The sequence below is a fragment of the Cynocephalus volans genome, chromosome 11 (assembly GCF_027409185.1).
Source record: "Cynocephalus volans isolate mCynVol1 chromosome 11, mCynVol1.pri, whole genome shotgun sequence".
NCBI classification, from domain to species: domain Eukaryota; kingdom Metazoa; phylum Chordata; class Mammalia; order Dermoptera; family Cynocephalidae; genus Cynocephalus; species Cynocephalus volans.
In genome coordinates, this window is record NC_084470.1 from 87,278,020 (window position 1) to 87,305,231 (window position 27,212).

Sequence of the window (27,212 nt, forward strand, 5' to 3'; positions counted from 1 at the left end):
TACTATTGCTTGTTCTTGAACTTCAGATAAGTGGAACCATACAGTATATAGTCATTTTGGGGTCTGTTTTTTTCACTCAGCGTTATTATTTCAGGATTCATCTATGTCGTGACATGTATCAAACAGTTCATTCCTTTATATTGCTGCATAGTATTCCACTGTGTGGACAGGCCACGGCTTGTTAATCTGTTTACCTGTTGATGGACAGTGGAGTTGTTCCCAGTTTTGGGCTGTTACAAATAAAGTTTCTAAGGGCATTTGTGTACAAGTTTCTGTATGGACATAAGCTTTCATTCCTCTTGACTAAATACCTAGGGATTGAACAGCTGGATTATATGGTAGGTATATGCTTAACTTTATAAAAAAAAAATTGCCAAACTGTTTTCCAAAGCTATTGGACTGTCTTTCATTCCTATCAGCAATGTATGAGAATTCCAGTCCTTCCACATCCTCCCAGCACTTCCTGTAGTCAGCCTTTTCAATATTTTTGATTTTAATAGGTGTGTAGTGAAATGTCATTGTGGTTTTAATTTGCATCTCTCTTATGGCTGATGATACTGAGCATTTTTTCATGTGCTTATTTGCCATCTGTATATCTTCTCTGGTGACATGTCCACATTTTTTTTTAATTGTCTTACCATTCCTTTGGCATGGATAGTGTAATAATCAGGTTCATCTTGGCCATTGTATAGAAAAGTTTCTACAGTTGTCATGATAAAAAGGAACCTACATAAAGTTTTTGCTAATTTCTACCCTCTATCCATTTTTCTCTTTTCCTCTGCTCCACTCCCGTGGCATTTGCTCTTTAGTTATTGTGCATGGCTACATAGGGACATTATCTGTCCTACTAGATTATAAATTCCTTGAGAGCTTGAACTTTGTTGATCATTGATGTTCCCATTGTCCCCAGCACAGAGTTTGAAACATTCAAAATAGTCTCTCAGAACCAATTTTCATGTGAGATTTGGATACTAGTACAAAAAAAGAGACTTTATCTTCCCAAGTTAAAGTAATAGATGCAAACAAAGGAAAAGATTGAAAATCAAGAAAGCAAGAGAACAAGTGAACTATCATTTCACTGACTTAATTTGCCCACTTCACTGAGCTGTTTTTCTGTGAACAGGATATTTTTGCGTAATTGACATTATCTTATAAACAATTGTGCACCTTGCTTTAACATGCTATCATAAGCTGAAAAAAACTTTTATAAATGTCAGAACCCTACACAAGTTGCTGTGGCCGACTTTAGTATCTTAAAAGCAGGTACCATATCTTAATTCACTCAAAATGGATTGAAATGAATAGAAGATAATGGTTTTCTGTGGAGAGTGTTTGAGGCACAGACTTCTAAAAAATTTACTTGTTTAACTTTTGAAAGTCCACTTCAGAGTATTTTCTATTTATTTTCCTTCTGAGAAGAAACAGCTGTCAAATTCCTACTCCCTCAAAGTTTGTTTCCTGCCAATTTTTCTTTTGAGTTTCCTAGGAAAACATTCAATGTCTTTCTTTTTAATTATTTAATTTCATCTTAATTTATTTTGCCTTTTTGAAACAGTCACTTATATTTTAAAGACATGTAAAAATGAGAAAACAGGAGTCTTTTATATTTATCCACATAGGTCTTCATTCCTTTGTGCAGATCCAGGTTTTCGTCGGGTATCAGTTTTCCAGCCAAAGAACTACATTGAACATTTCTTACAGTGCAGGTCTGCCAGCTCTCATTCGTGTGAAAATATCTTTATTTCACCTTCATTTAAAAATCTGTTTATGTTCTTTTTCTTAAATAACAGCGTTGTTGAGATACGATTCACATACCACACAATTCACACATTGAAAGCGTACAGTTCAGTGGTTTTTAGTAGGTTCATGGGGTTGGGCAACCATTACCACAGTAAATTTTAGAACATTTCCTCATCTCCTAAGAAACCCTGTACCCATTAGCAGTCACCCCTCCTTCCCCCTTAAATCTTCCCTCACCCTCCTGCCCCTGGAAGGAAATCTACTTTCTATCTCTGTAGATTTGCCTATACTAGACATTTTGTATAAATCGAATCCTACAATATGTGGTCCTTTGTATCTGACTTCCTTCACCTGGGATAATATCTTAATTCAATTTGGGTGGCTATAACAAAATAACATAAGCTGGGTGGCCTATAAACATCAGCAATTTACTTCTCACAGTTCTAGAGGCTTGAAGTCCAAGATCAAGTCACTGGCAGATTCAGGATCTGGTGAGGACCTGCGTCCTGGTTCATCTGCTGTGTCCTCACATGGCAGAAAAAGAGTAAAGAAGCTCTCTGGGGTCTCCTATAATCTCCTTCATGAGAGCTTCACTCCCATGACCTAATCACCTCCCAAAGGCCCCACCTCTAATAGCATCACCTTGGGGGTTAGGTTTCGACATTTGAATTTTGACCATAGCAGATAACATTTTAGAGTTCATATTGCCACATGTGTCAGTACTTCATTTCTTCTTATTGCCAAACAATACTCCATTGTAGATATACCATATTTTATTTGTCCATTTATCATTTGATCACGTTTGTATTGTTCCCACTTTTTGGCTCTTGCGGATAATGCTGCTGTGAACATTCATGTACTAGCTTTTGTATGGACATATGTTTTCAGGTCTCTTGGGAGTAGAATTGTGGGTCATATAGTAACTTGTGTTTAACCTCATGAGGATCTGCCAGATGGTCTTCTGAAGTGGCTGCACCATTTATGTTCCCACCAGCAGTGGATTTAGGTTCCGATTTCTCCACGTGGCCTTTAGTTTTGAAGGATGTTTTTGTTGGCTGCAGAATTCTAGGTAGATAGTTTTTTCTTTCTGTACTTTAAAGATTTTGATCCGTTGTCTTTTGGCTTACATTGTCTCTGATGTGAATTCAATGTTTGTTTTTAATCTTTATTCCCTTCTCTCCTGGATGCTTTAAAGATTTTTCTTTTGATTTCTGGTTTACATTAATCTGATTATGATATGCCTTGGGGTGAGAGAGAGAGAGAGAGAGAGAGTGTGTGTGTGTGTGTGTGTTCATCCTGCTGGAATTCATTGAGTTTATTGGATCCATGGGTAGGTATCAAAATGGGAAAACTTTGGGTCATTACTACTCAGATATTTTTTCCTGCACCCACCAACCCGCACAGACATATGCTGGGTCATTTGATATTGTCTGACAAGTCGCTGAGTTTATGGGTCACCTTTTCCTTCTTTGACTGTTGTTCAGCAAATAATCATAAAGTAACATCATAATACTATTTTATTGAGTGTCTGGGATCTTTGTTCCTCTAAAGAGTGTTGTTGACTTTTGTTTTGTCAGAGAGTAAAGTCTAGTGGATTCGTTTGATGCTTTGGAGACTTGTGTTCAAGCTTCATTAGGTCAGGTGTAGTAGTGTACCCTTTATTTTGGGGCTTGATTAGCCCTACTACTAAGGTGGGACCCTTTTGACGTCTCTGTTAGTGCCCACGGTGTTACACAAGATCTCTCTGCTTGACTTGTCAGAATCAGGACACCTCCCAACTCTGTGTGAGCTCTAGGAATGCTAAGCTTTCAGCTTCTTTACTGTTCTTTATTTGGCCTTGTGGGTCTTGCCTTAAATATACGCAGTTTGATCTTTAGCCAGAGACTCTAAGGAGGCCCCTGTGCAGATTTCTGGAGCTTTTTCTGTGTGTAGCTTCATACTCTCCAGGACCTTACCCCACAAATTCCAGCCACCTCAGTCTCTCTAAACTCTGACCTGTAAGCCTGGCCCTGAGCTTGGCTTCTCCCTCGCTGTCCTGCCGTCCAGAGGACAGTGGTGGAAAACTAGGGCAGTCTCAGAACTCACCTGGTTTGTTTCTCTCTGCTCATCGATCATGTTGTGCTCCGCCTGTTGTCCAGCATCTGAACACTGTTATTTCATATATTTCATCCAGTGTTCTAGTTGTCTGTGGCAATTTCATCTACTTTGTACAGTGTCTCATTGTTTATGGCACTGACTGCCAGTGCCAGTTACTCAGTCATGGCCAGAAGCTGAAGTTACATTTATTTTTATGATAAATTGGTCCAGATTCTGTGAGTTTCACATTTCATAGCCCAGGCCTGTGTAGGTGTTCCAGCCCATAAGTATATGTATTGATTGCTTCGATAGTTTTCCATGAAATTTCTTTTTATGGGTCATGCTTTTTTGTGCATGAATGTCAGAATCTACTTCTTTATGATTAAGGCAGATAATCTGAAAACCATTGAAATTTTAACTCTAACAATGGCATGTTAGCTAGAAGACTCTATTCCTTCTTTGGAGAAACATTTTTTAATACTTCTGTGTGTTTGAGTTTGGATGTTACATATGACACTTTCAATGGGTTTGTTGGAAGATGCTGATTTTTTTTCAGCTAGTATATATCACTCCTGACCTGTGACTAGTGATGTCTCAGATTCAGTCAGTATTGTCCTAATATGGGTTGACATTTCTTCTGCTGCCTTTGATCATCCTTCCTCTTGCAGGTAGTCCAACATGACCCATGTCGGGGTGGAGCTGGCTACTGGAACAGCCTCTTCCGTTTCAAGCATCTGGCTACAGGGCATTACTTAGCAGCAGAGGTAAGTAACACCTCTCATGTTTTCCTCTTTCAAGGCTGACATACCAACCGCCTTTCCTCACTCACTTGTAGCCTTTGGGTATTAGAGGAATAGGGGAATACTCAGTCACCTTGCTTTTCTGTTTCCTGCTGCAAAGAAAGAGGCAAAATGATTAACACATTTTAGTACTTGATAGGGGTTCTGCTCAAGACGTGGGGAGAAAAGTAAGTTAGAAAATAATGTAAATCCAGATGTTTAGGGTTATCTTTCTGTGTTCCCCTTGCATACAGCCCTCCCCACATCTTATCTACCAACCCCACTCATAACACATGTGATCGAGCCTCGGCTGGAGTGGAAACATGGTATGGAAAGTCGGAAGCATTAAGACGCAGAAAGAATTAGACAATTTCAGAAAGACCTCTGATTTCTCAGAGCGTTAGTGGAATGGACAGCGGCTTGTTTTTGACTCGTGGCATTGTCAAAAATCAAGGAAATTCACTTTACCTTTAATGTCCATGAAGGGTTTTCAAGGAAAGGAAAGACTCAGTGCTGAAGGACAAGAGGAATTTGCCTTTTATTTTTGTATTAAATTAAGGAGCCACCCTACTGTGTGACCGATGCTGAGTTTTACTCTGACCTGCTGGAAGATGTACGGTGCATATTCATATCAGATTCTAACCGTACATCAAAAGGCCCCCACTGTTGGCTGGTTCCACCGGTGAGACTGCACAGAGATTTCCAGGGTGAAGCGTGGGAGTCTGTACAGCTTCTGCAGCTGACCCAAGGAAAGCTGAATCTAAATGTGCTGACCCCCCTGGGGTGCCTGAGACTTGTAGGAACTGATGCTTTTGAAATATTTAAGAACTGAAGATCAAGAAGTGGAAGTTGAAATTTAAATTGGAGCTGGAGGGAATTATAGGCCCAGCTCACCGGCTGTGAGAAATGTTGATTACTTGGTTTATTAAAGATTAATGGTGGTTGCATCATCTGTTATGTTTTGAGGCTAATGTAGCACTTGCTGGAGGCCTAAATTCTTTTATTTTTAACTAAAAATAAGCAAGATTATCAATGACTATGTATCGACCTTTTATCTATCTCAGGCTTTTAACTGTTGCTTTTCTAGTAAGTTCTTTGTGTTCCTCTGTTTACACTTGAAAGCTGTCCTTTGGTGACTGGTAGACTGTTCTGTGTGTGTTGTACTCATGTGACTTGTGTCATTGTTGTGGCATGCTGGTTTCGTGAACTGAGGGAAGGGACAAGTTCTTAGCTGTTCAAGAATGTTCTCAGCCTTTGAAGTCTCCTGCAAGTGGGGCCCAGTCCTTGAGAAAGCAATGGATGTTTTAATTTCCTAATGATTCTTTTTCATCAGGTAGACCCTGACTTTGAGGAAGAATGCCTGGAGTTTCAGCCCTCAGTAAGTATGGGCAAGAGCCTTCTTGTCTTCATGTGATAGGGTGAGGCCAAATAATCTGGAACCTCATTTAAGAAACTGTGGTTGTTGAGTGCTGGGGAAGGATAAACCTTAGGCTGCCTTAAAAGAAGGTCCTGTTCTGTGCTTCCCTTGAAGGCAGTCATATCCCTATGTGTCCTGATTGGTCCAAGGGATTGTTGGTAATAATTCTCTTTCTGTGTGCTTAGTCAAGGGGTCTTCACCTGTGAGTCGGAGAAGTTGACAGTATCTCTTGGAATCCTAGCAGATTGTAGATGCTGATGGCCTATGGAGAAGCTGGCCTTTTACAAACCATTGCCTTGTTGCTGCTGACCTTAATCCATGACTCACTCAGACTTTCCAGGGAATGAGCACATGAAGTGGCTAGCACTGTTTAGACTGTGAAGGTAACACGTGAGGTGCGGGCACCTGGCATCTGATACCCACTTGATTGTTCAACCTTCTGTCCCTGCTTTTTGCAAAGTCAGGAATAGGCTTTAATGTATAATGTGACATGGAATTTTAATGCAAAATGGATCTTTCTTTGGAGACCTTGTTGCTGAGTAATTCTGATATGTAGACACTTGGGGATCAGGTGTCCACAGTTACAGTCATTGTGTTACATGGAAAAGTGGGGATAAGCAAAACAGTTTTCCCATGGTGTGCTTGATTCTGGTCTAGGATTAAAAAACCAAGCCAAACCAAACAGTTGCTGCTGTATTTCACATGTGCGTCCACATGGTGGTCTCAGTGGTGGATATGGTAGGCAGTCTTGAGGATATTTCTTGTTTTAGTAAAATTTAGAATTATTTGGAAGCACTTAAAAATCGGCATGTTAATGAAGGGAGTTGGTGTGGAGATAATTCAAAATGTAATTGTCTTTGGAATGTGTTGTGAATTCTGCATTCACAGTTATCCTTCCAGTTGTACTTGAGTAGAATGTTGGCTTTGAGAAAAACTCATAGAAGTTCTGGCCGAGGGCTTCCGGCTGTTACTACGCAGACTTGCTGGGAGCTTCTCCTATCCTTTCTGCTCCTGGATGGAGCGCCCAAGGCTCCTCTTCCTTCTTTTCGTCCTTGCCACCTTCACTTTTAGAGTCCACTTTGAAAGCTTTCCTTCCACAGTTACTATGGCTTGGAAAACACTGAGCTAGTCCAGCATTCTGTCGATGTGTGAGGAAATCTGCTGTAAAACCTCTCTGTGTAGTGTTCACGTGGTCACCGTTTGAGCGCCTGGACTAGTAGATACCTGACGGTATCTCTTGGATTTTTCATGACAGCCTTGTCCCTGCACCTTTTTTATTTTGAGAGAAGGAACTGCCTTTGTGTGACTTGCACCCAGTGGTCTAGTGTTACCATCCGGGGTAACAGAGCGTAAGTCTCCCCTCTGAGATTAGGCAAGCCGTGGCTTCTTTCAGTGAGAGTGGATGTCCACGTGAACCTTGCTCTCCTGGCCTCTTGTGTGTGGCAAGCCTGGCCTTTGTGGTGCAGGAGGAAGAGCATAGTGATCAAAAAAAGATAAACCTGGGTTTAAATATCAGGCCCACTACTCCTGAGCTGTGTGACCGTGGACAAGTTACTTTCCCTCTCTGAGCCACGATTTTCTCACTTGTACAGGTGGCATTTTGTCATATAAGTACCGCGCGCTAACCGATTGCGCCACTGGAGCTTCCAGGTGGCATTTTGTAAGTTGTCCAAGATCATTAGCATTTTTAGGCCCTGTCCACGCCCCAGATCATCTGGGCTGCAGAGCAGCTGTATGAAAGGAGGTAGGACAGGCTTTATGATCTTCATTTGACAGGAGGAAGCAGCCATTGAGAGTAGTCCTGACTCCTTGTATTTCTCAGGCTCTTTCGGAGCTCAGTGGTCTTTCTCTGTGTTCATGCCTCTCCATGCCGGGGGGCGGGCTGTGCCAGCAGGCTTGGGTGCACCTCTAGGCTGTGCTGCTGTGGCTACTTCGCTGTTGCTTGAGCCGTGGTCCACATGTGGAGGAGGGCTGTGTGCAGAAGGGGGCTTACCCCACACCCTCAAGGCCAGCAGCAGAGCTTCTGCCCCTGTGGGCAAGGTGTTAGGATTGGGGACATCCTGCACCCTCACCCTCCTCTTGTCTTGGGAACTTGGGTGGAAAAGCTAGAGTTTGTGAGTTTAGGAGAGGAAGCATCTTCTGCCCTGCCCGTTTGTTTCCCGGAGACTGGCATCCAGTGCCTTGGTTGTTACCTTAGACCTCACTTGGCTCTGTTGTGCTCCTCCTTCTACATGCAGCATCCTCGGGCCACTGGCTTGGTGCCAGAGGACCAGAAAGGACTACCCAAGGCTTGCTGTGTCTGCGGGTCTTCTGCACATGTGCCTTTCTTCCCACTAGGTGGCAAACGCCGACTGCACACTGAAAGAGCGTGAGCACGCTGCTGCTCAGCATGTTTCCAGATGCGGCAGACTCACTGTGACTGTCATTTTCCTCTAGACTTCCCGCAGGTCTCTGAAATTTAACTGCCAGCCTGTGGCCGAGCCCTGGGTCTCAAACCATAATCAGGTCAGAGTTTATTTTGAAAGTGGCGTGCGGAGTACTTTGCCAGGTGACGGTAGCAAGGAGAGAGCAAATGTCGTTCGGAGTTCCCAGGTGACGGTAGCAAGGAGAGAGCAAATGTCGTTCGGAGTTCCTTCCCCTGCGCTGAGGGGTAGGGGGGGCTGTTGCTCTCTGGTTAACTCTCATGGTAGTGTAGACAGAATAAAGGGTCTAGGGTTTGTTTAGGTAGAGGTACATACAAGTTATTGGAGGAGAAAACACAAGGGAGGGAAGAGACAGAGGTTTGGGGTATTAAAAGAACTATTTTGTATTTTTTTTTTTTTTTTTTCAGACAGAAGTGGAGCTCCTGGTGAAGTTAGGTTCTATCATGCTCTCTCCGTTGTGATTTGATTTCCTTTTCTTGATTCCTTGGTCTTCCTGGTGAAGTCTCCTTCCTCCTGTTTGGAAAGGAGACAGTGCTTCTGCCTAAGAAAAGCCAGTGACAGAGAAAATATGGTTTTCCCAGTAGATGCAGGTGGCTTTTGTTATCTTGCAAGGATGTTAAACATTAAAAATAATCCCATGTGGAGTCAGTGCTCAGAGATAGCTTGCAGAGTCTATCAGAGCAGGCGCTCAGTAGAAGTCTGCTTCTTAAGTCTCCTAAGGCAGATGGGCTTTGGAGCCTAGAATGTGTTTTTTACAGTTTGTCAGGAAAGCTTTTGTCATTGTTTATCATCCTTCACTGTCAGAGATATTCTTCAGCCTGAGCCAAATCCCTAATATCACAGGAGAGGTCCTTTTCCCCTGAATTGTCATCAGAGCCCTCTTAATTAATTTTTTTCAGGGCGAGGCTGACTTCTAAAATCTATTTTTTGGGGGACCACACTAGGATTGGTGCTTATAAAAACTTGGATTTGGGTTTATCATATTTTATTTTTCTCCCAGGAGGTAGCTGAATCATATTATTGGTGGGCAATTATCACTGTACATTTGTTTCCTCAAAGTGCATCCCCCCGCCCAGCTACTGTAGGTGGATATTGCTGTATGAAGTTCTTGGTCATTGATAGCACTCTTTGCATGGACCGCACATGGTTTAAACATTTTTATTGCAACACAAGGAGGTAGAGTAAATATTCTTGGCTCAGGTGACCAATTGTCATCTTTCAGGACTGCTCTGAAACTGTGGTCCTTTTCCTCCCAACTGCTGACATTTATTATCGTTTCTTCTCCGTTCCTGTGGATTGTGGAATAATAATAGTGAATAAATTCTTGACCTGATGACTTTTCCTCCTCAGGTGGACCCTGATCAGGACGCATCTCGAAGTAGGTTGCGAAATGCCCAAGAAAAGATGGTGTACTCCCTGGTCTCCGTGCCCGAAGGCAATGACATCTCCTCCATTTTTGAGCTAGATCCCACCACCCTCCGTGGAGGTGACAGCCTTGTCCCAAGGTATGATTTTAAAATTGCTTATCCCGTGAGAATCAGGGTTGGTATATGTGGCCTTGTCATGTTTCTTGGAATCCAAATCATTATTGCCTTTTCTTTAAGGTTTTATAAAGGATCTGGTAAAGAATTTGGACTGGGTGCCCAATATGGCATCAATGATAAGTTCTTAATAGCTGGATAAGAAGTGCCATAAAGAAGCCGAACCTTGAACCCAAGTAGCTCAGTATTTCTAGTTTCCTTTACTCGCTTCTTCCTTCACCAAACCCAGGCAATCTCTTAGTCAATTAAATAAACAATTGAAAAGAAATTCTAAAAATGGAAGACCTGAAATTCACTGTGTGCTTAGTAAATTTTATTAAAGGTTTAAGAAGTGCGACGAGTATTCTTTGGTTATTTGATTAAATTTAACTCAGTTTTGTTGCTTAAGAATGCATTTTTGAAGAGAAACAACTATAAATGGGACAGAAGCTTATTTTTAACAAAATCAACAATATTATTGGTAATGGCTAACATTTATTGAGTGCTAACTACATGCCAGGTACAATGCTAAATACTTTACTTGCGTTATATAATTTCATCTTCACAGAAAACGCTGTGATACAGATATTATTATCTACCCCTTCTTACAGGTAAAGAAACAGACTCAAGAGTTTAAGCAACTTAAGTCAGTGAGTGCCATAGCAGAACCCCAAATATTTAATTTCTAAGACAGATAGGGTTGTTTGGGCAGTTCTTCTAACTTTTCAGCACAGTGCTGGTTAGTGGACCTCTGCCAGTGTTTGTGAATTTTGCATATGGCCTCTCGCACTGAAAATTCTTCTTTCATTATTCACGTACACATTGCTGCTTACCTGCTCACCCAGCCAGAGGCTGTGAAACTGACAACTGCAACGCAGGTGCTGTCAGAATTCAAGGAGTCCTTTTTCCTGTGCTGGCTACTATTCCTGTCCCTCTCAGAGTGACAGATCTAAGGCAGTGCCCTTGGAAAGGAGAACCTTACAGTTACAGGAAGGCCTTTCATTGCCATTTGGTAAAATGATCACTGCTTCTTGAACTTGGCTGCATTGGTAATCCCCTGAGAATCTGAGGAAAGCTAGAGATCCCAGAAAACCCTACGTGTGTGCACAGCTTTGCATGCTCTGGGTTTGGAACCTCTGATTTAGATTCTTTAAAAATAATAATAATAATAAGTCTTATTGAAATGCGATTCACCTAAAGTGTTCAATTCAAGGCTGGCCATTTAGCTCAGTTGGTTAAAGCCTGGTGCCGATAACACCAAGGTCCAGGGCTCAGTCTCTGTACCAACCAGCTGCCCCCCCCCCCCAAATTGCTCAGATTCTTTAGGAGATTAGCAGAGTTGGGCAACCATCACCAAAATGAATTTTAAAACATTTTTATCACCCGCAAGAGAAACACCATACCCATTAGTAGTCACTCTCACTGTCATTTCCCTACATCCCACCCCCAGCCTTAGACCAATCTACTTTCTGTCTATGTTGTAATTCGTCTGTTCTGGACATCTCATGTGAGTGGAATCACATAGTATGTGGTCTTTTGTGCCTGGCTTCTTTCACTCAGTATTGTTTTCAAGGTTCGTCCATGTTTTAGCATGTATCAGTATTCATTTTATTACCAAATAATATCCTGTTTTATGGATTATACCACATTTTATTTAGCATATATCAGTTGATGGCCATTTGGGTTATATGCACTTTTTGGTAATTATGAATAATGCCTGCTATAAACATTTGTGCACGTTTCTACGTAGACGCATGTTTTTATTTCTCTTGGATCTATACCTAGGAGTGGAATATTGGGGTCCAATAGTAATTCCATGTTTAACCTTTTGAGAAACTGTCAGATTCTCAGTGTGGATGCACCGTTTCACATTCCCACCAGTAGTGTGTAATGGTTCCAATTTCTCCACATTCTCTCTAACACTTTTCATTGTCTTTTATTTATCCAATCCTAATTAGTGTGAAGTGGTATCTCATTGTGGTTTTGATTTGCATTTCCTTGATGGCCGATAATGGTTGATCATCTTTATATGTGCTTATGGACCATTTGTGCATCTTCTTTGGAAAAATATCTGTTCAGATCCTTTACCCATTATTTTTTGCCTATTTTAAAAAACTGGATTTTTGTTTTTATTATTGAGTTATTAGTGTTCTTTATTCTAGATACAAATGCCTTATCAGATACATAATTTGCCAATATTTTCTCTCATTTTGTAAGTTGTCTTCTCATTTACTTGACACTGTCTTGTGAAGCACAAAACTTTTCAGTTTTGTTGAAGCTGAATTTATCTATTTTTTTCTTGGATTGCTTATGATTTTGGTTTCTTACCTAAGAAACCATTGTGTAATCCAAGGTCACAAAAATTTATGGCCATTAAAAAAAATGTTTTATAGTTTTCATTCTTTATACTTAGATCCTTGGTTCATTTCGAGATCATTTTTAAAAATGGTTTTAGGTAGGGTATATTGCTTTGTAAAAGCTTCCTTTCTCATTGACTGCCTGCTTATTACCTACACAGGCACAGGTCTGTAGAACCCAGTTGCATTTCAGTTTAAGTAATTTTCTGTACATTGTGTCCTCTGTTCTGGAAGTTATTTAATGAATTTTTCTTAGGAATGACATTTATATTATATGCTAAGTGTTTCAGTTACGGATAGAAAAGAAAAGAACCATGTGATTTAAAATATCACATTGTTTTATCAGAATATGCTTCATGGCATTCTCTTGGTGAAGAGGGAAGGAGGTGCTGGTGGGCCATATATCCCAGTGTGTTAGAAGCCCCCCTGATCTTGTGGGAAGGGAAAGTTTAAGTTTCTAGGTCAGCTGGCTAAGCAGCACTGGTTGGTTGGAGACTCCTGCTTCTATGTTCCCTACATTCAAAGACTTTCTTTGTGGGCAGTTGTCCATCATTAGACTGATTCTAAACTCTAAATCAAGGGAAGCCCTGTGTTTGCACTGGAAAAAGCATCTGGCCTGGTCTACCAGTGTATTCACTTATGATCTTGGACTGCATCTTTGCTTTTTAAATTCTTATTCATTCTTGCCTTTGGCCACCAGTCTAAGAGCCAGGAGAGAACAGAGCGTCTTATTCATTGATCCTGTGGAGTCATAAAAAACCTTAAGAGGAATACAGTTATTTCTCTCCATCTTAAAGCTGTGCTAAAATTTACTCGTTTGAAGATCAGAAAGTCTAGGGTTAGGTATATGAATGTCCATGAAATGTTATCCGCAAAGGCATTTTTGTGATAGTTACTAGTTGAAAGAATCCTTTAGAACCAAAGTAAAAGGGATAATGGCAAATCCTGGATATGTTAAACAAGATAATAAAATTGTAATAAGTGTCAATTAGATGTGTTAAATGAGCATTAGGAGAGCATCCAGCTCTGGCTCTTTTGAAGTTGTCCTTGATATCAGGGCTTTTGAGTTAAAGATTGGGAATAGCATTCCAGAGGAATTGATAGAATGTCTTTTGTGTCTTAATGAAATTTGACATAGAACTCTATAGAATGTAATGATCCAGTTAAAAGGTAAGCTCCAGGCTTTGGTTATACTTTGAAAATAATCAAATGAATCCACGTCACTCAGAATAAAAAACTCAAATCTCTTTGTCAGATATCTTGTTCATGTTGTTTAATTTATATTCATGCTAGTCAAAGTAATTAGCACTATGGTCACCCTCTCCTGGCCTTATTTGTAATGTTCAGGACAGCTATAACGAGGGAAAGCAGATCTACTCAAGAGATGTGCCTGGTTTGATCTGCTCCTCTTTGCCTTTCTAGTGCTGTTTTCTAGACTTATGCTATCGTTATAAATTCCTTTTAGTGAGAATGATTTCCATTCTTCCCTCTCTGCCCCAGTCCCACCAGCATTTAAAGTTCCAGCTCAAGTTTTCTGTAACAGAAAATTTTTGTAACTGAGTCCTGCTTGGAGGACTCAAAAACCAACTGGCTGCCTTTTAATGTGTACCTGTTATTACTTAGGATTGCTTGGTGTGCGTTCATCCTGTCTCACTAAGGGGGTGGTAGGTTCTTTAAGTGCAAGAAATATGTCAGTTTTTTACTTCTTTAAAAGTAAAGCAAAATTCAGAACATTGCAAAAATGATCCATGCTCACTGTAAAAAGAACCAGTAACAAAAACGTTTTAAAACCTCATGGAGAACAAAGAAGCAAGTAAAATCACACTCAGTTAAACCTTTCAGAGTTAACAACTGTTAACTTTTGGTTTATGTAGTTTCGGACAGTTCTCTGGGCACATGGAGATGACTGTGTAATTTATCCTAAATGTGATCATAAGCCATTTTAACGTTTTTTACTGAATAGTATGAATATTGATTGTCATCATTTAATAACTCTGTAGTATTCTATTGGACTATTGGATTCACTATAATTAGTCCATTATCAAGACATTGGGTTGTTTACAGTTTTTTACTGTTATAAATAATGCTTTATTGAACATCTTCATGCCTCATTTTACAACTGTTCTAATATCTATTAAGGAAAAAAGTCGAAAAATGGGATTGCTAGATGAAAGTAAAGATCCTTTTACATATTATACAGCGTGTCAGACTCCTTTCCACGGTTTTACCTAATTACACTCTCACCAACAATGCACAAAACTCATTTCCCTAAGCTCTTGTTGATACTGGATTTGTCAGTGTTTAAGGTCTTTCAAATATAGTACAATAAAATGTTGCTTTAATTTATGTAAATTGTATACCAAAGAGGTTGAATGTATGTTTCCATGTTTATTGTCCATTTGTACCTCATTATTAAGTTACTGGTTCATGTCCTTGTCCTATTTTCATTTCTAATATTAATGATTTTCTTATTGGTTTGTAAGAGCTCTTTATGTGTATGTATTAATAATTCTTTATGCTGTGTGGTACTTTTATTTTCCCAGGCTAGGGTTTTTCTTTCAACTTTGTTCATGACTTTTTTTTTTTTTTTTTTTTTTTTGCTGTGCATAAGATAAAATTTACCCATCTTTTACTTTTAAGATTTAGGGATCTTATATTTTGTTACATAGTTTAAAAGGCTTTCCCAACCACAAGATTAGTAAATATTTACTCATATTTCCTTCCAGGAATTTTATGATTTCATTTTTTGTTGATTGATCCATGTAAAAATTTCAATTCTTATCTCTTGTGACAGGCTCTAATATACACTCAATAAGTACTCTTGTTGCCCTTTCTCATGCTTGGTTTGTAGTGAGATATTTGTTCACAGGATAGCTTTTATTTAGAAATACAGCAGGTGATGATAACCTGAGTCATTATGAATGATTTTCTGTTGTAAATACATTAGAGTGGGACTTGGACCAGAACCATTTGCCTAAGTTTAGATTGTCCAGTGCTTGTAGTGGAAAACCATTTTGCTATCTCTTTCTATTTTAACACAGTATATTCTAGACCTGTGGCTTTAGAGTAAACATAAATATTCCTGTTCCTAAAACCTTTCTTTTTTTCCCTTTAGGAACTCTTATGTTCGGCTCAGACACCTATGCACTAACACCTGGGTTCACAGCACAAATATTCCTATTGACAAGGAAGAAGAAAAACCCGTGATGCTAAAAGTAAGCCCTGGAGCTTGGCTGCCTCCCCTTGGTCTCATGCTCCCTGATGAAAGGCTCCTTTGAGGACAGATGGGGGACTATGGAGAGGTTGAAGTTTCTGTTGCTTTGGCAAGAGTGTGCTTGTGGCCAAACTTGAATGTGATGAAAGAATTCTCTCCAGGGACCTGGGTGACGCAAGCCCAGGGCTTTTGAAATAACCAGAACCTTTTATTTTATTCCATGGCTTCTGCCCTAATGGTTGAGCAGTTGTCTGGATTTTGTGTCTGTGTAAAGGATAGTTTTGGCTGGGGGGGAATGTTTGCTTGTGCCTTGAGGTACAGCACATATCTAGGTGATTTCCCCCAGTCTTTCTTATTTCTTTATTTCTCCATGTTTTTAAATGTACACTTTTATTTATTGAAAGTTCCTCCAGCCCCTTTACTTCCTCTCTCACCTCTTCTTCCTCACTCTCTCCAGGCACATAGAGTGTAAATATACATACATAGGGTTTTTCTTTTAAAATTTTGTTGTGGTGATGGGGAAGGTTATTTTTTTCTTCTACTTTTATAAATGATTTCATTTTTATAGTAAAGTTTAAAGAATGGTACAGTATTTACCTTTATAATACTCTCCACTTAGAATCAGTAATTATCATTTTTCATATTTGCTTTTTGTGTATTTATAAACATGTTCTTTAATTACAAGAATCTTGCTCCCTGTTAACAAATGAAGCTGTAAAATAATAGTAGTACCCACTTTCCTGCCTCACTGCTCCCCATAATACCAGTTTCCAGAGGTAACACTTCTAGCCATTTGGAATACATCTTTCCAGATGTTTTCCTATATCTAGTCAACTTTAATTGCAAGATAGCTCCAAATTTTTTGGATCAACCAATATTCAGTAAAACTAGTGTCTGATTAATGTCTTGCCCTCTCCAATCAAGAGGCTGTCCCACAAAGACCACCTTGAATTTCAGATTGGCACCTCTCCCGTGAAGGAGGATAAGGAAGCATTTGCCATCGTTCCGGTTTCTCCTGCTGAAGTTCGGGACCTCGACTTTGCCAATGATGCCAGCAAGGTGCTGGGCTCCATTGCTGGGAAGCTAGAAAAAGGCACCATCACCCAGAATGAAAGAAGGTGAGGGATTCCCACATGCCCAGCACAGCCAGCCCTGCCCTCTGTTCTGAAAGCCCTTGCGACTGTCAACAGCTGTGGGTGAGGATGGCAGGCCTAGCATTTATGGTTCAATTTGTGGTTTTCAAGAAACAGTTATTTTTGAATTTACTTTTTCGAGAGTCTATAAAGCTGTGAAGATGTCTCTCTCTCTGTCTCCCTCTCTCTTCCATCACTCTAACTTGCTCTCTGGACCTGCATTTCTAAGTGTCAAGTGTTGAGGTTACTCTGAGATAAAATTTGATGGCTGATGTTTTGTGAAGGTGTCCTCCTTTTGTGAACAATACTGTATTGTCTGTATGTCAGTCTTTTTGGTAGTTGACTTCCGTTGTCCGTTTCAAGGAAACTGGAAAATTGAGTCTGTTCCTGTTTAATTGGTAGTTCAGAAGGCTTTCAAGGGCAAAGCTTCCAGCCCGAACACTTTCTCGAACAGCTTCTTTCCTCCTAAGGTCCGTGACCAAGCTGCTGGAAGACTTGGTGTATTTTGTCACCGGTGGAACTAACTCTGGTCAAGACGTGCTTGAAGTGGTCTTCTCCAAGCCCAACAGAGAACGGCAGAAGCTGATGAGAGAACAGAATATTCTCAAGCAGGTTGGTGAGATGTGACATACTAGGGAGATGGATCTAAGAAATCAGTGGGATCGCTGCTCTTATAGAGGGTCCTTGATGATTCCCACCTGGATGGCTTGGTCAATGATGAATATGCTAATAATAATAAAATAAAATAAAATATTCTGCTATAGGAAAAAAAAAAACAGTTGAAAATAAAAAAAATTTTTGGTGGGGGAAGCACTTTCAAGTTCATAGCAAAATTGAGTGGTAAGTACAGAGTCCCCATGTGCCCCCCACCCCACACTCATACAGTCTCGTCCCCATGTGCCCCCCACCACCCACTCATACAGTCTCCCCCATTATCAGTATCACCCACCAGAGTGGGGCATTTGTTACAGTTGATGAACCAACATTGACATGTCATTATCACCCAAAATCCGTAGTTTACATATGGGTTCACTATTGGTGTTGTACATTCTATGGGTTTTGACAAATGTATAATGACATGTATCCACCATTATAGTATCGTACAGAGTAGTTTCACTGCCTGAAAGATCCTCTTTGCTCCACCTATTCATCCCTCCCTCCCCCCAACCCTTGGTAACCACTAATCTTTTTACTGTCTCCATGGTTTTGCCTTTTCCAGAACGTGATCTAGTTGGACTCATCAATATGCAGCCTTTTCAGATGGGCTTTTCTTGCTTCATAATATGCATCTGAGGTTCCTCCGTGTCATTTCATGGCTTGATAGCTCAGTTCAATTGATTTTTTTCCGTACTTGTTGAATGTCAACCATGTGGGAGTTCCTAAATCCTAAGAAGCATTCAGTTGACATTATTTTCCTCAAAAATAGTGTAAAATACAGTGTGTCCTTAAAGTTATTTCATATGTTTGGGAGATTTGGAGTATTTGATTAGCTCAGAAGGCCTATATAGGCTCTTGTAGGGAGTCCTCTAAAGCATCACAAAATCTTTCCATAAAGAGTGAGTAATGGCTTACAGGAACGACATAGATGGTATTATTTGGTGTAAACTTAAATCTGCTGGTGTAAAGACAGATTACAGGCAGGAATGTAGCAAATCCAGGGTAGATGGAATACACACAGGTGCATACCATATTCTATAAACCTGTTGGAGGTTGGCCCGCATGCTTGGCTTGGAAATTCATGGCCACCAAAGCTGGAAGAGACACAGTTCTCCATAGGAACTTGGTATTTGAAATCCTTTCTCCTTTTGGTCTATGATAGACAAAATTTGTTAACAATCCATCATGTTTCAACAAGGATGTTGAGTCCAGGAGTAAATTATGTCCAGCTGTTTCACGTGATAACTCCCAAATTAGACCTCTGGCTTAATGCCCATGCACATTTCCTCAGTAGCAATTCCTCGAGGGCCCCAAATAATTGCTTCAGTGGCAGGAGCCTTCGTTGGTCACTTGTGTCAGGTACTATGTTTATCCAACTTACAATTATTATCTACTCTCATCCTTATAACACCCTCGTGTTATTCTTTCCATTTTCCTGGTGAGAAAACAGAAGTTTACTTTGACCATTATCTATGGTACTGGGAAGTAATAAAGGTGCATGATTTCAGCATAGAATCTGCTGATTCCAGAGTCTATGCTCTTAGCTTTGCTCTAGACACTGCACTGTCAAGTGTATGAGGACCAGTTAGGTCCAGGTGGACTGAATTCAGTGAGTACCAATCTCAGTTGATTGACTGAATGCAGTTTTCAGGTTATTGATGGGTTTGGATAGAAACACTTTCCCACATACTCCAGCCACCCTAGGGGTTGTGTTACTTTCAGTGTTATAACACACTAAGTGATGGCAGCTTTTACTCTTTATTTTCACAAACAGATCTTCAAGTTGTTACAGGCCCCATTCACAGACTGTGGCGATGGCCCGATGCTGCGGCTGGAGGAGCTCGGGGACCAGCGGCACGCTCCTTTCAGACATATCTGCCGGCTCTGCTACAGGGTCCTGAGACACTCACAGCAAGACTACAGGAAGAACCAGGTTGGGATTAAGCGTTGGTGGGAGTGGTTGTCAGTTTTCTCACTGAAGCTTATGTACTGTCCTCATGAGTTTTATGTGTCACATATGTATTTATTTAATGGACAGAGAATAGTTCAGTGTTAAGTTTGCTCTTGGAAAACACAGATTGCTTGTAAGCCCGGGAAGAATATGTACTACAGAATCCTTTAGATGGATACTGAAGAGTTCTCCTTCTGCAGCCACCTTTCAATGAGATTTCTGTGTTTGATGGTGTTACATTTATAGTTCGTTTTTTTTTTAAAGATGACCGGTAAGGGGATCTCAACCCTTGACTTGGTGTTGTCAGCACTGCTCTCTCCACGTGAGCTAACCGGCCATCCCTATATAGGGATCCGAACCCATGGCCTTGGTGTTATCAGCACCACACTCTCCCAAGTGAGCCATGGGCCGGCCCTTATAGTTTTTTTTTTTTTTTTTTAATGGCACATTCCCTTAAGCCTTAGGGGTAAAATGACTTCACGTGTTTATAGTAAAGATACAGAAAAATACTTTTGCTCCTCTTTCATATCCTTTATCTCTTTCACTGACTTTCTCTTTATTTTGGTTCTGGGTAATTTTTTATTATATTTTAAGTCATTATCTTTAGATATATGTACACATTATACATAGGTATACATATCATACATAGATACATGTTTATAGATAAGTATACATGCACACACATACATAATGCACAATATATATTCTCCCATGAAGTAAATGTTATAACCTCTTTGGGGGTTCTAGACAACTTAGAGTCTAAGAAAACCTGAGAATTGTGTTGCTACATCATTGGTTCTCAATTGGGGGTAATTATGTCCCCCAAGGGACATTTGGCAATGTCTGGAGACCCTTTTGAGTGTTACAACTTGGGAGTGATACTTGCATCTAAGGAGTAGAAGCGGAGGATGCTTTTAAACATCCAACAATGCATAGGACATCCCTCCACAACAAAGAATTATGCCCAAAATGCCAGTAGTGCTGAGCTTGAGAAAACCTGTACTACATAAAGTACTGTGGACATACAAAATGATGCCAATTATAAACTTGGCTGTAATCACTTAATGTTAGCTGTCCCTGCTTGTGATACAAAAGGATCCATAAACAACTGTTTTTAGGATTTCAACTACCACTATATCTGGTCTTTAAATTTAAACTTTTTTTTGTAGTTAATGGTTTTTGTTGTGTTGTCATAAAGATAGTGTCGAACTTAAGTAATGCTTTACAAATATAACCTTCTTAACAACCTGTAGTTGCTTTAAATCTACCTTCAGTGCATTAATACAATGCAAATAGTGCCAAAGAAATTTCATTCTGCCCCCAGCTCCCCCTACCCTCCTTTTTTTTTTTTTTTTTTTTTTTTTGGCAGCTGGCTGGTATGGGGATCCAAACCCTTGACCCTGGTGTTACAACACCACGCTCTAACCAACTGAGCTAACTTGGTCAACCCTCTGCCCCATTTTTTTATTCTTTGTATGACGTTACATCAGGGCTTATAGTGTATGCCGGGACATTTTGCTTGTCCACAGGTAAACTAAACCAGGTCCTCTTGCTATTGCTGGATTGGACATCTTTGCTTAGTTGATTATGGATTCTATGCCACTTAGAATCTCCAAATATGTATCCTTACTGAGTATAGGCTGAAGCGTGGCTTATGTCCATCATATAAATCCTGAATAGGCAGGATTTACATGATGGTCTGTCTTGGGCAGAGAAATGTGTTTGAATAGAAATAACTATTTTTAAGAGGCTTCCTTGAGTTCACAAATCTTTCAATGAAATATGATGTCTGATTCCAAAAGAGGGAAGCCAAGATGGATTCATATGTTCCTTGAATATGATTGATTGGCTTAGATATTCCTAGTTTTCTTCTGCTACCCCTTGACTTTAAAAATGTATTCTTACCCCAGATAATGAAAATGAAATGGGGTAACGTCATTCCAAATATGTACCCAGGTAGGCTTAATCTGTGTTTATTAAGCAGCACAGAGCAGTGGGGCACAGTTAAGTCTTCTTGAATTAGTAATAAAATCAGAGCTAAAGAAAACAGCTTTTAACCTTTAAAAAAAAGTAAGTCACTAGATTAAAATTTATATTGTGCGCTTAATAAAACATCCGTACCTAAGTACAGAGTATTTTGCTTAATTACATTTCCATGGCATCTTTAGTAAAATAGAGGATGTGAGGGAGTCCACAGCTGTTGCCCTAGGGTAGGAAGTTGTAGAAAGATGCTCCACTGTAATTTCCCTTATGAGTGGTTATTGTTCCTTTCTTTATTTTGAACTTAACCATATTGTCTTTTTTCCTTCCTGCTGACCTCTCTTTTCTGTCCCTAACAGGAGTATATAGCCAAGCAGTTTGGCTTCATGCAGAAGCAGATTGGCTATGATGTATTGGCCGAAGACACTATCACTGCCCTCCTCCACAATAATCGAAAACTTCTGGAAAAACACATCACTGCAGCAGAGATTGACACATTTGTCAGTCTGGTGCGAAAGAACAGGGAGCCCAGGTGAGGCGGGGGTAGGGCCAATCAGTGGGGCTAAGGTGTCTGCATTAAAGATGCGGGAGCTTAGCTGGTCCTTTGGAGATGCAGGAACTTAGCTGGTATCTTGCAGTAGGCTTCCTTTCCTTGGGTGGCTAGTGGCAGGTTTTGATTAGTTAGGTTGAGAGGCTCTTTGATGGGTAGTGACAAGAACACAGTATTAGAGTGAGACCCTGGTGGAATCCTAGCTCTAATGTTTACCAGTGAGGTGACCTTGACTTTTTTCCCTGAGCTTTAATTTCCTCCTGTGCTAAATGGGTAGTTATGAAAATTAAGTGAGAATAAATGCATGTGAAGTGCCTGGCACTTAGTAGGTGCACAGTAAGTGACAATTAGCATTGGCCAGTCATTCACTTTTTAGCACCTCCTGATTGTCAGAACACTCCCCAATATTATCAGTAAGAGTTTTGCAAACTCAGTTGTTACTTGAGTGTCTTTATTGTACATCAGTGAATCCATTGATTTTATCTCATTCACACAGAGCTGCCTTTATTTTGTCCCCTCCCCACCGGCTCTTCCCCTTTTCCTTCTTCTAATTAGACCCACATCATTTCAAGTGAAGTAGGAAGCAGTTTACAGTACGGGTGTCACGAATAGTCACACTGGAGAGCTGACAGGGTTGCTATAAAAATGACCACTGTCACCCATACAAATGCTTAGCGTTGTATGGAGCCTGCTCACATGCCAGATAGTGAGCTAAGGACGCACTTTACATGATGGTCTCATTTAATCCTCAGGACGGCCCTCAGAAGTCACACGTCATCCTTTTCTGTAGGTGAGGAAACAGAAGCACAGGGAGGTTAGGTAATTTCCCAGGTAGCAGCCTGTGTGAGAACTGCCCATCAGCATCAGAAGCAGGCTTCCAGCTGGGTTGGCAAGTGTCCGTGCCTCGCCCCTGCCTCCTCTGCATCTCCAGCATTTCTTCTCATGTGCACGCCTTCCTCGTCCTGCTCCTTCTCATTTTTACCTCGTCACCTCTTCGTCAACCACAACCCCTGCCTCTTCTCTTTTTTGCTGCTTGCTTTCTTCTTCCCTCTGGCATCTGGGTTTCGGGCGGTGCCATAGACACTGGCACTGAGTGTTGCTGACTTCTCTTGTCAAAGGTCTGCTGGAGCTGTGCACCTGACCAAGAGGCAGGCTCCAGAAGCCAAACCAATGCTCCATCTAAGAAAACGTTTTGTTTTGTTTTTGTTTCTGGGTAGATTCTTAGATTACCTCTCCGACCTCTGTGTCTCCATGAACAAATCGATTCCGGTGACCCAGGAACTGATATGTAAAGCTGTGCTGAATCCCACCAACGCCGATATCCTGATAGAGACCAAGTGAGTGGGGGTCTAGGGATTTAGGATAAAGGTGAGGAAGGGGTTTAGGTAGAAAACGAGTGTTTCAGTGGATGCTTATGCTTGTGAGTAGTAAAACCTAACCCTTTAATTTGCAGATTCCGTTTAAAGTCACGCGGGCTGACATTTGCTTTTCCTTTTGGAAAACTCTTGGTTAGACTTTTTACTATTATTATTATCGGGTTTGTTTTTGGTGTGGTCTTCTCTGCACAATGGTATCACTAATTTTGCCTACTGGTTTAAAAGTCACATAAACTCGCCAGGGAGCATTTTATCTACACTTAGTATACTTGTAATGATTTAAAATTCTTTTCATCAATTTAAAATTTTAAAGGCCATAATTAATATTCAGTGTTAATATTGTCAGTTTCGGAGAGAGTTTTAAGTTATCACCATTTGGAAAGTGTTCATTGTTCGACAGAAATTTTAGTAATATAGTATTTAGTAGTATTAATTCATTTTTGGCAAAGGAGCAGTTTTCCTGAACCAGGATAGTGCCAGTGATATGGACAGTGTTTAAAAAAAATACTAAGTTAAGCCCTCAGCTAGTGATATTTTTTTGGTTTCTCATGCATAACCTAATTTTGGGCTTGGGCTAATGCAGTTTCTGGACTCGGCATTTTGGCGTTTTGGTCTGATAATTCTCTGTTGTGGGGGCCGTCCTGTGCAATGTAGGATGTTTGGCAGTACCCCTGGCTTCCACCCCTAGATGTCAGTAGTACTTTCCCTTTCAGTTGTGACAACAAGAAATGTCACTAGATGTTACTGAATGTCCACTGGGGGCAGAATCACCCTTGTAGAGAACCACTGGGTTAAACATTTGAAGAAGTTAATGTTAGGCTCTTTGTGGCTCTGCCAGTGGGAGAGATATGGCACAAAGTGGCTTTCTGTGCATCTTTATGCTGAAACGAAGCTAGATTTTAGCAGATTTCAAAAATAATGACTTTTCCCTCTTATTTTTTAGGTTGGTTCTTTCTCGTTTTGAGTTTGAAGGTGTCTCTACTGGAGAGAATGCTCTGGAAGCAGGAGAGGATGAGGAAGAGGTGTGGCTATTCTGGAGGGACAGCAACAAAGAGATTCGCAGTAAGAGCGTCCGGGAATTGGCTCAGGATGCTAAAGAAGGACAGAAGGAAGACCGAGATGTTCTCAGCTACTACAGGTGAACAGGAGAGGTGTTGGGCTTGGCTTGGGGTCCCCCAAAGGGTGGTATTAGGAATTTATTGCTTGTTTCTTGGTTACTCCAAGGAATCACAAAACGTTATCCGGTAAGATTTTCTAGCAGAAAGACAGATGTGTATTTTAGGAGTTTAGGGTGTAAGATCACCTCGATACTTGTTTAGCTGATACCTGGCTGTGTCTGGGTCACAAGAAGGATGGGTGCTTGCATCGGCCCCAGGTCAGCCCTAGGACAGTGGGTCCTTAAGCAACATGACAAGTGCATTTTGCAGTAGTTAAGAGTCAGTCTGTGGAGTCAGACTGCTTAGTTCCAATCCTGACCTCTTTACTTAGTACTAGTTTGTTGACTTTGGTCAAGTTTGACTTTATGCTCCAGTTTCTTTATCTGCAAAACAGAGGTGATAAGAGCTGGCCTGTTGGCTCGGTTGGTTAGAGTGTAGACTTGTAATACCAAGGTCAAGGGTTCGGATCCCTTTTCTGGCCAGCTGCCAAAAAAAAAAAAAAAAAAAAAACGATAGTGCCAATCTCATAAAATGTTTATAGACAGAGCTAGAAAACGTGCACGTGTACACACATATATCTATATTTTTTGTATATACATATGCATAGCTATCTATATGTTTCTATATATGTCTATACAAACATATAACAACCATGAGTTTGCACTAATACTTCCAATTCCGTTCCAACACCATGGGGTCTAACCTAACCTTCACTCTTTCCGTTTTCATCACTCCCTTCTGGCTGCCATTATTTCTGGTCTGTTCACCTGTTCTCTTATTCCCACTGTCTGTCACCTATCTCCACCTCTCCTGGTCACCTCCTTGGTCCCCAGTGTCTCCTTGGCTCCAGCTCTAAGATCTGCTAGTCCTGCCACTTGGAAGGAAAGGAAGGGAAAGAAAATATGGAAAGTAAACCAGTAAATACTTTTAAAAGAAAAGGGAAGGGAAGATAAAGCAGTGCTTCTGGTATTTTTTAATAAAATAAATAAAACTTTGCAATTAAAATGCCATTCCTTACCTCCCATATTCTATTCTCTTCCCTTCCGTTCATGCAGATGGTATGGATCCTTTCACATTCTCTGTGCGTTTTATGTTTTACTACATTTGTATGCATCCATAAATCATATGTAGTATTCTATCCTTAAAATTTTATATAAATGGTACCAGACTTGGATACCATTCTAAAACTTGCCTTATTTATTCAATGTTGTTTCTGAAATGTGTCTGTGTTAATAGAGGTAGATCCATTTTGTTGACTGCTGAATAATATTCTATTTTATTAAAGTGCCACCTTTTCAAGGCTGTTTGATATGCCACAGCTTAGTTCTTCATGTCAGGGGAAACATGCTTGTTCAAATCTGTCTGAGCAATGTGTGAGTTTCTTTTCCACACCAGGAGCTGGACTGAAGGATGTTCATATTTTAAACTTTACTGAGCAGTCCTAAATAGGACATTGCAGTGTACATTCCCACCTGTTGTAGATGACAACTTTTGCTTCCTCATGTCTTTGCTAACTTTGAAGATTGTTGTGCTTTTTAGTTTTTGTTAATTTTAGGAGTATGAAATAGACTCATATCTGAATTTGCATTTCATTGATATCCAGTGAGGTTGAGAGTATTTTCAAATCATGGTTATTGGTAATACATAGGGTTTTAAATTGAGAAGACATGTTTGCCAGTTTGAAAGTTTATTGCTTTCTGATTACTTCACATTGCAAGTACGTTTACTCTAATGCTTGATGAATCTTCTCCCAAGTGAAAGAGAGAGTGCTCTCAACTGGTCAAGTTCAGGTTAATAAAGTTCACTTTAATTGGATGAAGAAGGAAAGTGAAGAGTCCTCTGCTTTTGTACATCAAATGTTTTCCAAATGTGTAGGAACTAAAGAATGACTTACATGACATAAGATCCTGAAAATATTAAAAAATTTCTACTTGGACTCAATATGGGTGATACCTTTAGTATTTTCTACCTGGTCTTTAATATACTGTGTAAAAATGCAACCGAAGAGGTAGAAATAGACAACCATCTCAAGCCTAAGCATTTTTTCCCATTTATTTTATAAGATAAACAAAGGCATAATGGAATCCAGTAGTCACATAATTGCTCTGACACAGCTGGACTGTGTGTGACTATTAGCTGTCAGCCCACACTCTGTGGCATAGCTTGAACCGTCCCTTTATCTGCTTGGTACAAAAGCAACTCAGGGGTGTTGATGTTTAGGTTCAGGTGGCTATATGTCTCTCCGATGGAAAGTGGGGGCCACCTGGACTACCCTGCTGTGTGTTTCCATTCATCCTGAATGATTTCTGGAGAGGAATTTTTTACTAAGTAAGTTCTGTCACTTTTCTTTTCCCAGGTATCAGCTGAACCTCTTTGCGAGGATGTGTCTGGACCGCCAGTACCTGGCCATCAACGAAATCTCAGGGCAGCTGGATGTGGACCTCATTCTCCGCTGCATGTCTGATGAGAACCTGCCCTATGACCTGAGGGCGTCCTTCTGCCGCCTCATGCTTCACATGCACGTGGACAGAGACCCCCAGGAGCAAGTCACTCCTGTGAAATACGCCCGCCTCTGGTCGGAGATTCCCTCAGAGATCGCCATTGATGAGTGAGCCCGCTTCCTCTTGTCCAGACCTGTCACTTCCAGACCTCGCATTTATAATGTTCTGTGCAGCAGTAGCTAAGCCACATGTGATCTAGTTGGATCACAGAAGAAAGATGAAGTTGTTTTTTTCTTTAAGCATAAAATAAAGTGGATGGCAAATATTATTTCTTTCCTCGAGAATGTAAAAGATGGCATGATTGTATGTTTAGATCTTGTATTTATCTCTTTTATTCTACAAATATTTAAGGGTGTACTTACTGTATGTCAAGCTGAAGGA

General features: G+C 40.4%; 1 protein-coding gene across 1 annotated transcript in view; it reads left to right on the plus strand.

The window, feature by feature from the left end:
* Positions 1–27,212, plus strand: part of ITPR1 (inositol 1,4,5-trisphosphate receptor type 1) — a 315,422-nt gene that overhangs the window by 131,105 nt on the left and 157,105 nt on the right. The window contains exons 11-20 of the mRNA XM_063115344.1: positions 4,485–4,580; positions 9,786–9,940; positions 15,428–15,527; positions 16,484–16,644; positions 17,130–17,271; positions 19,091–19,249; positions 21,607–21,779; positions 23,015–23,134; positions 24,117–24,311; positions 26,687–26,938. Coding sequence (XP_062971414.1) covers positions 4,485–4,580; positions 9,786–9,940; positions 15,428–15,527; positions 16,484–16,644; positions 17,130–17,271; positions 19,091–19,249; positions 21,607–21,779; positions 23,015–23,134; positions 24,117–24,311; positions 26,687–26,938 — 1,553 coding nt within the window. The remainder of the gene's footprint in view (positions 1–4,484; positions 4,581–9,785; positions 9,941–15,427; positions 15,528–16,483; positions 16,645–17,129; positions 17,272–19,090; positions 19,250–21,606; positions 21,780–23,014; positions 23,135–24,116; positions 24,312–26,686; positions 26,939–27,212) is intronic.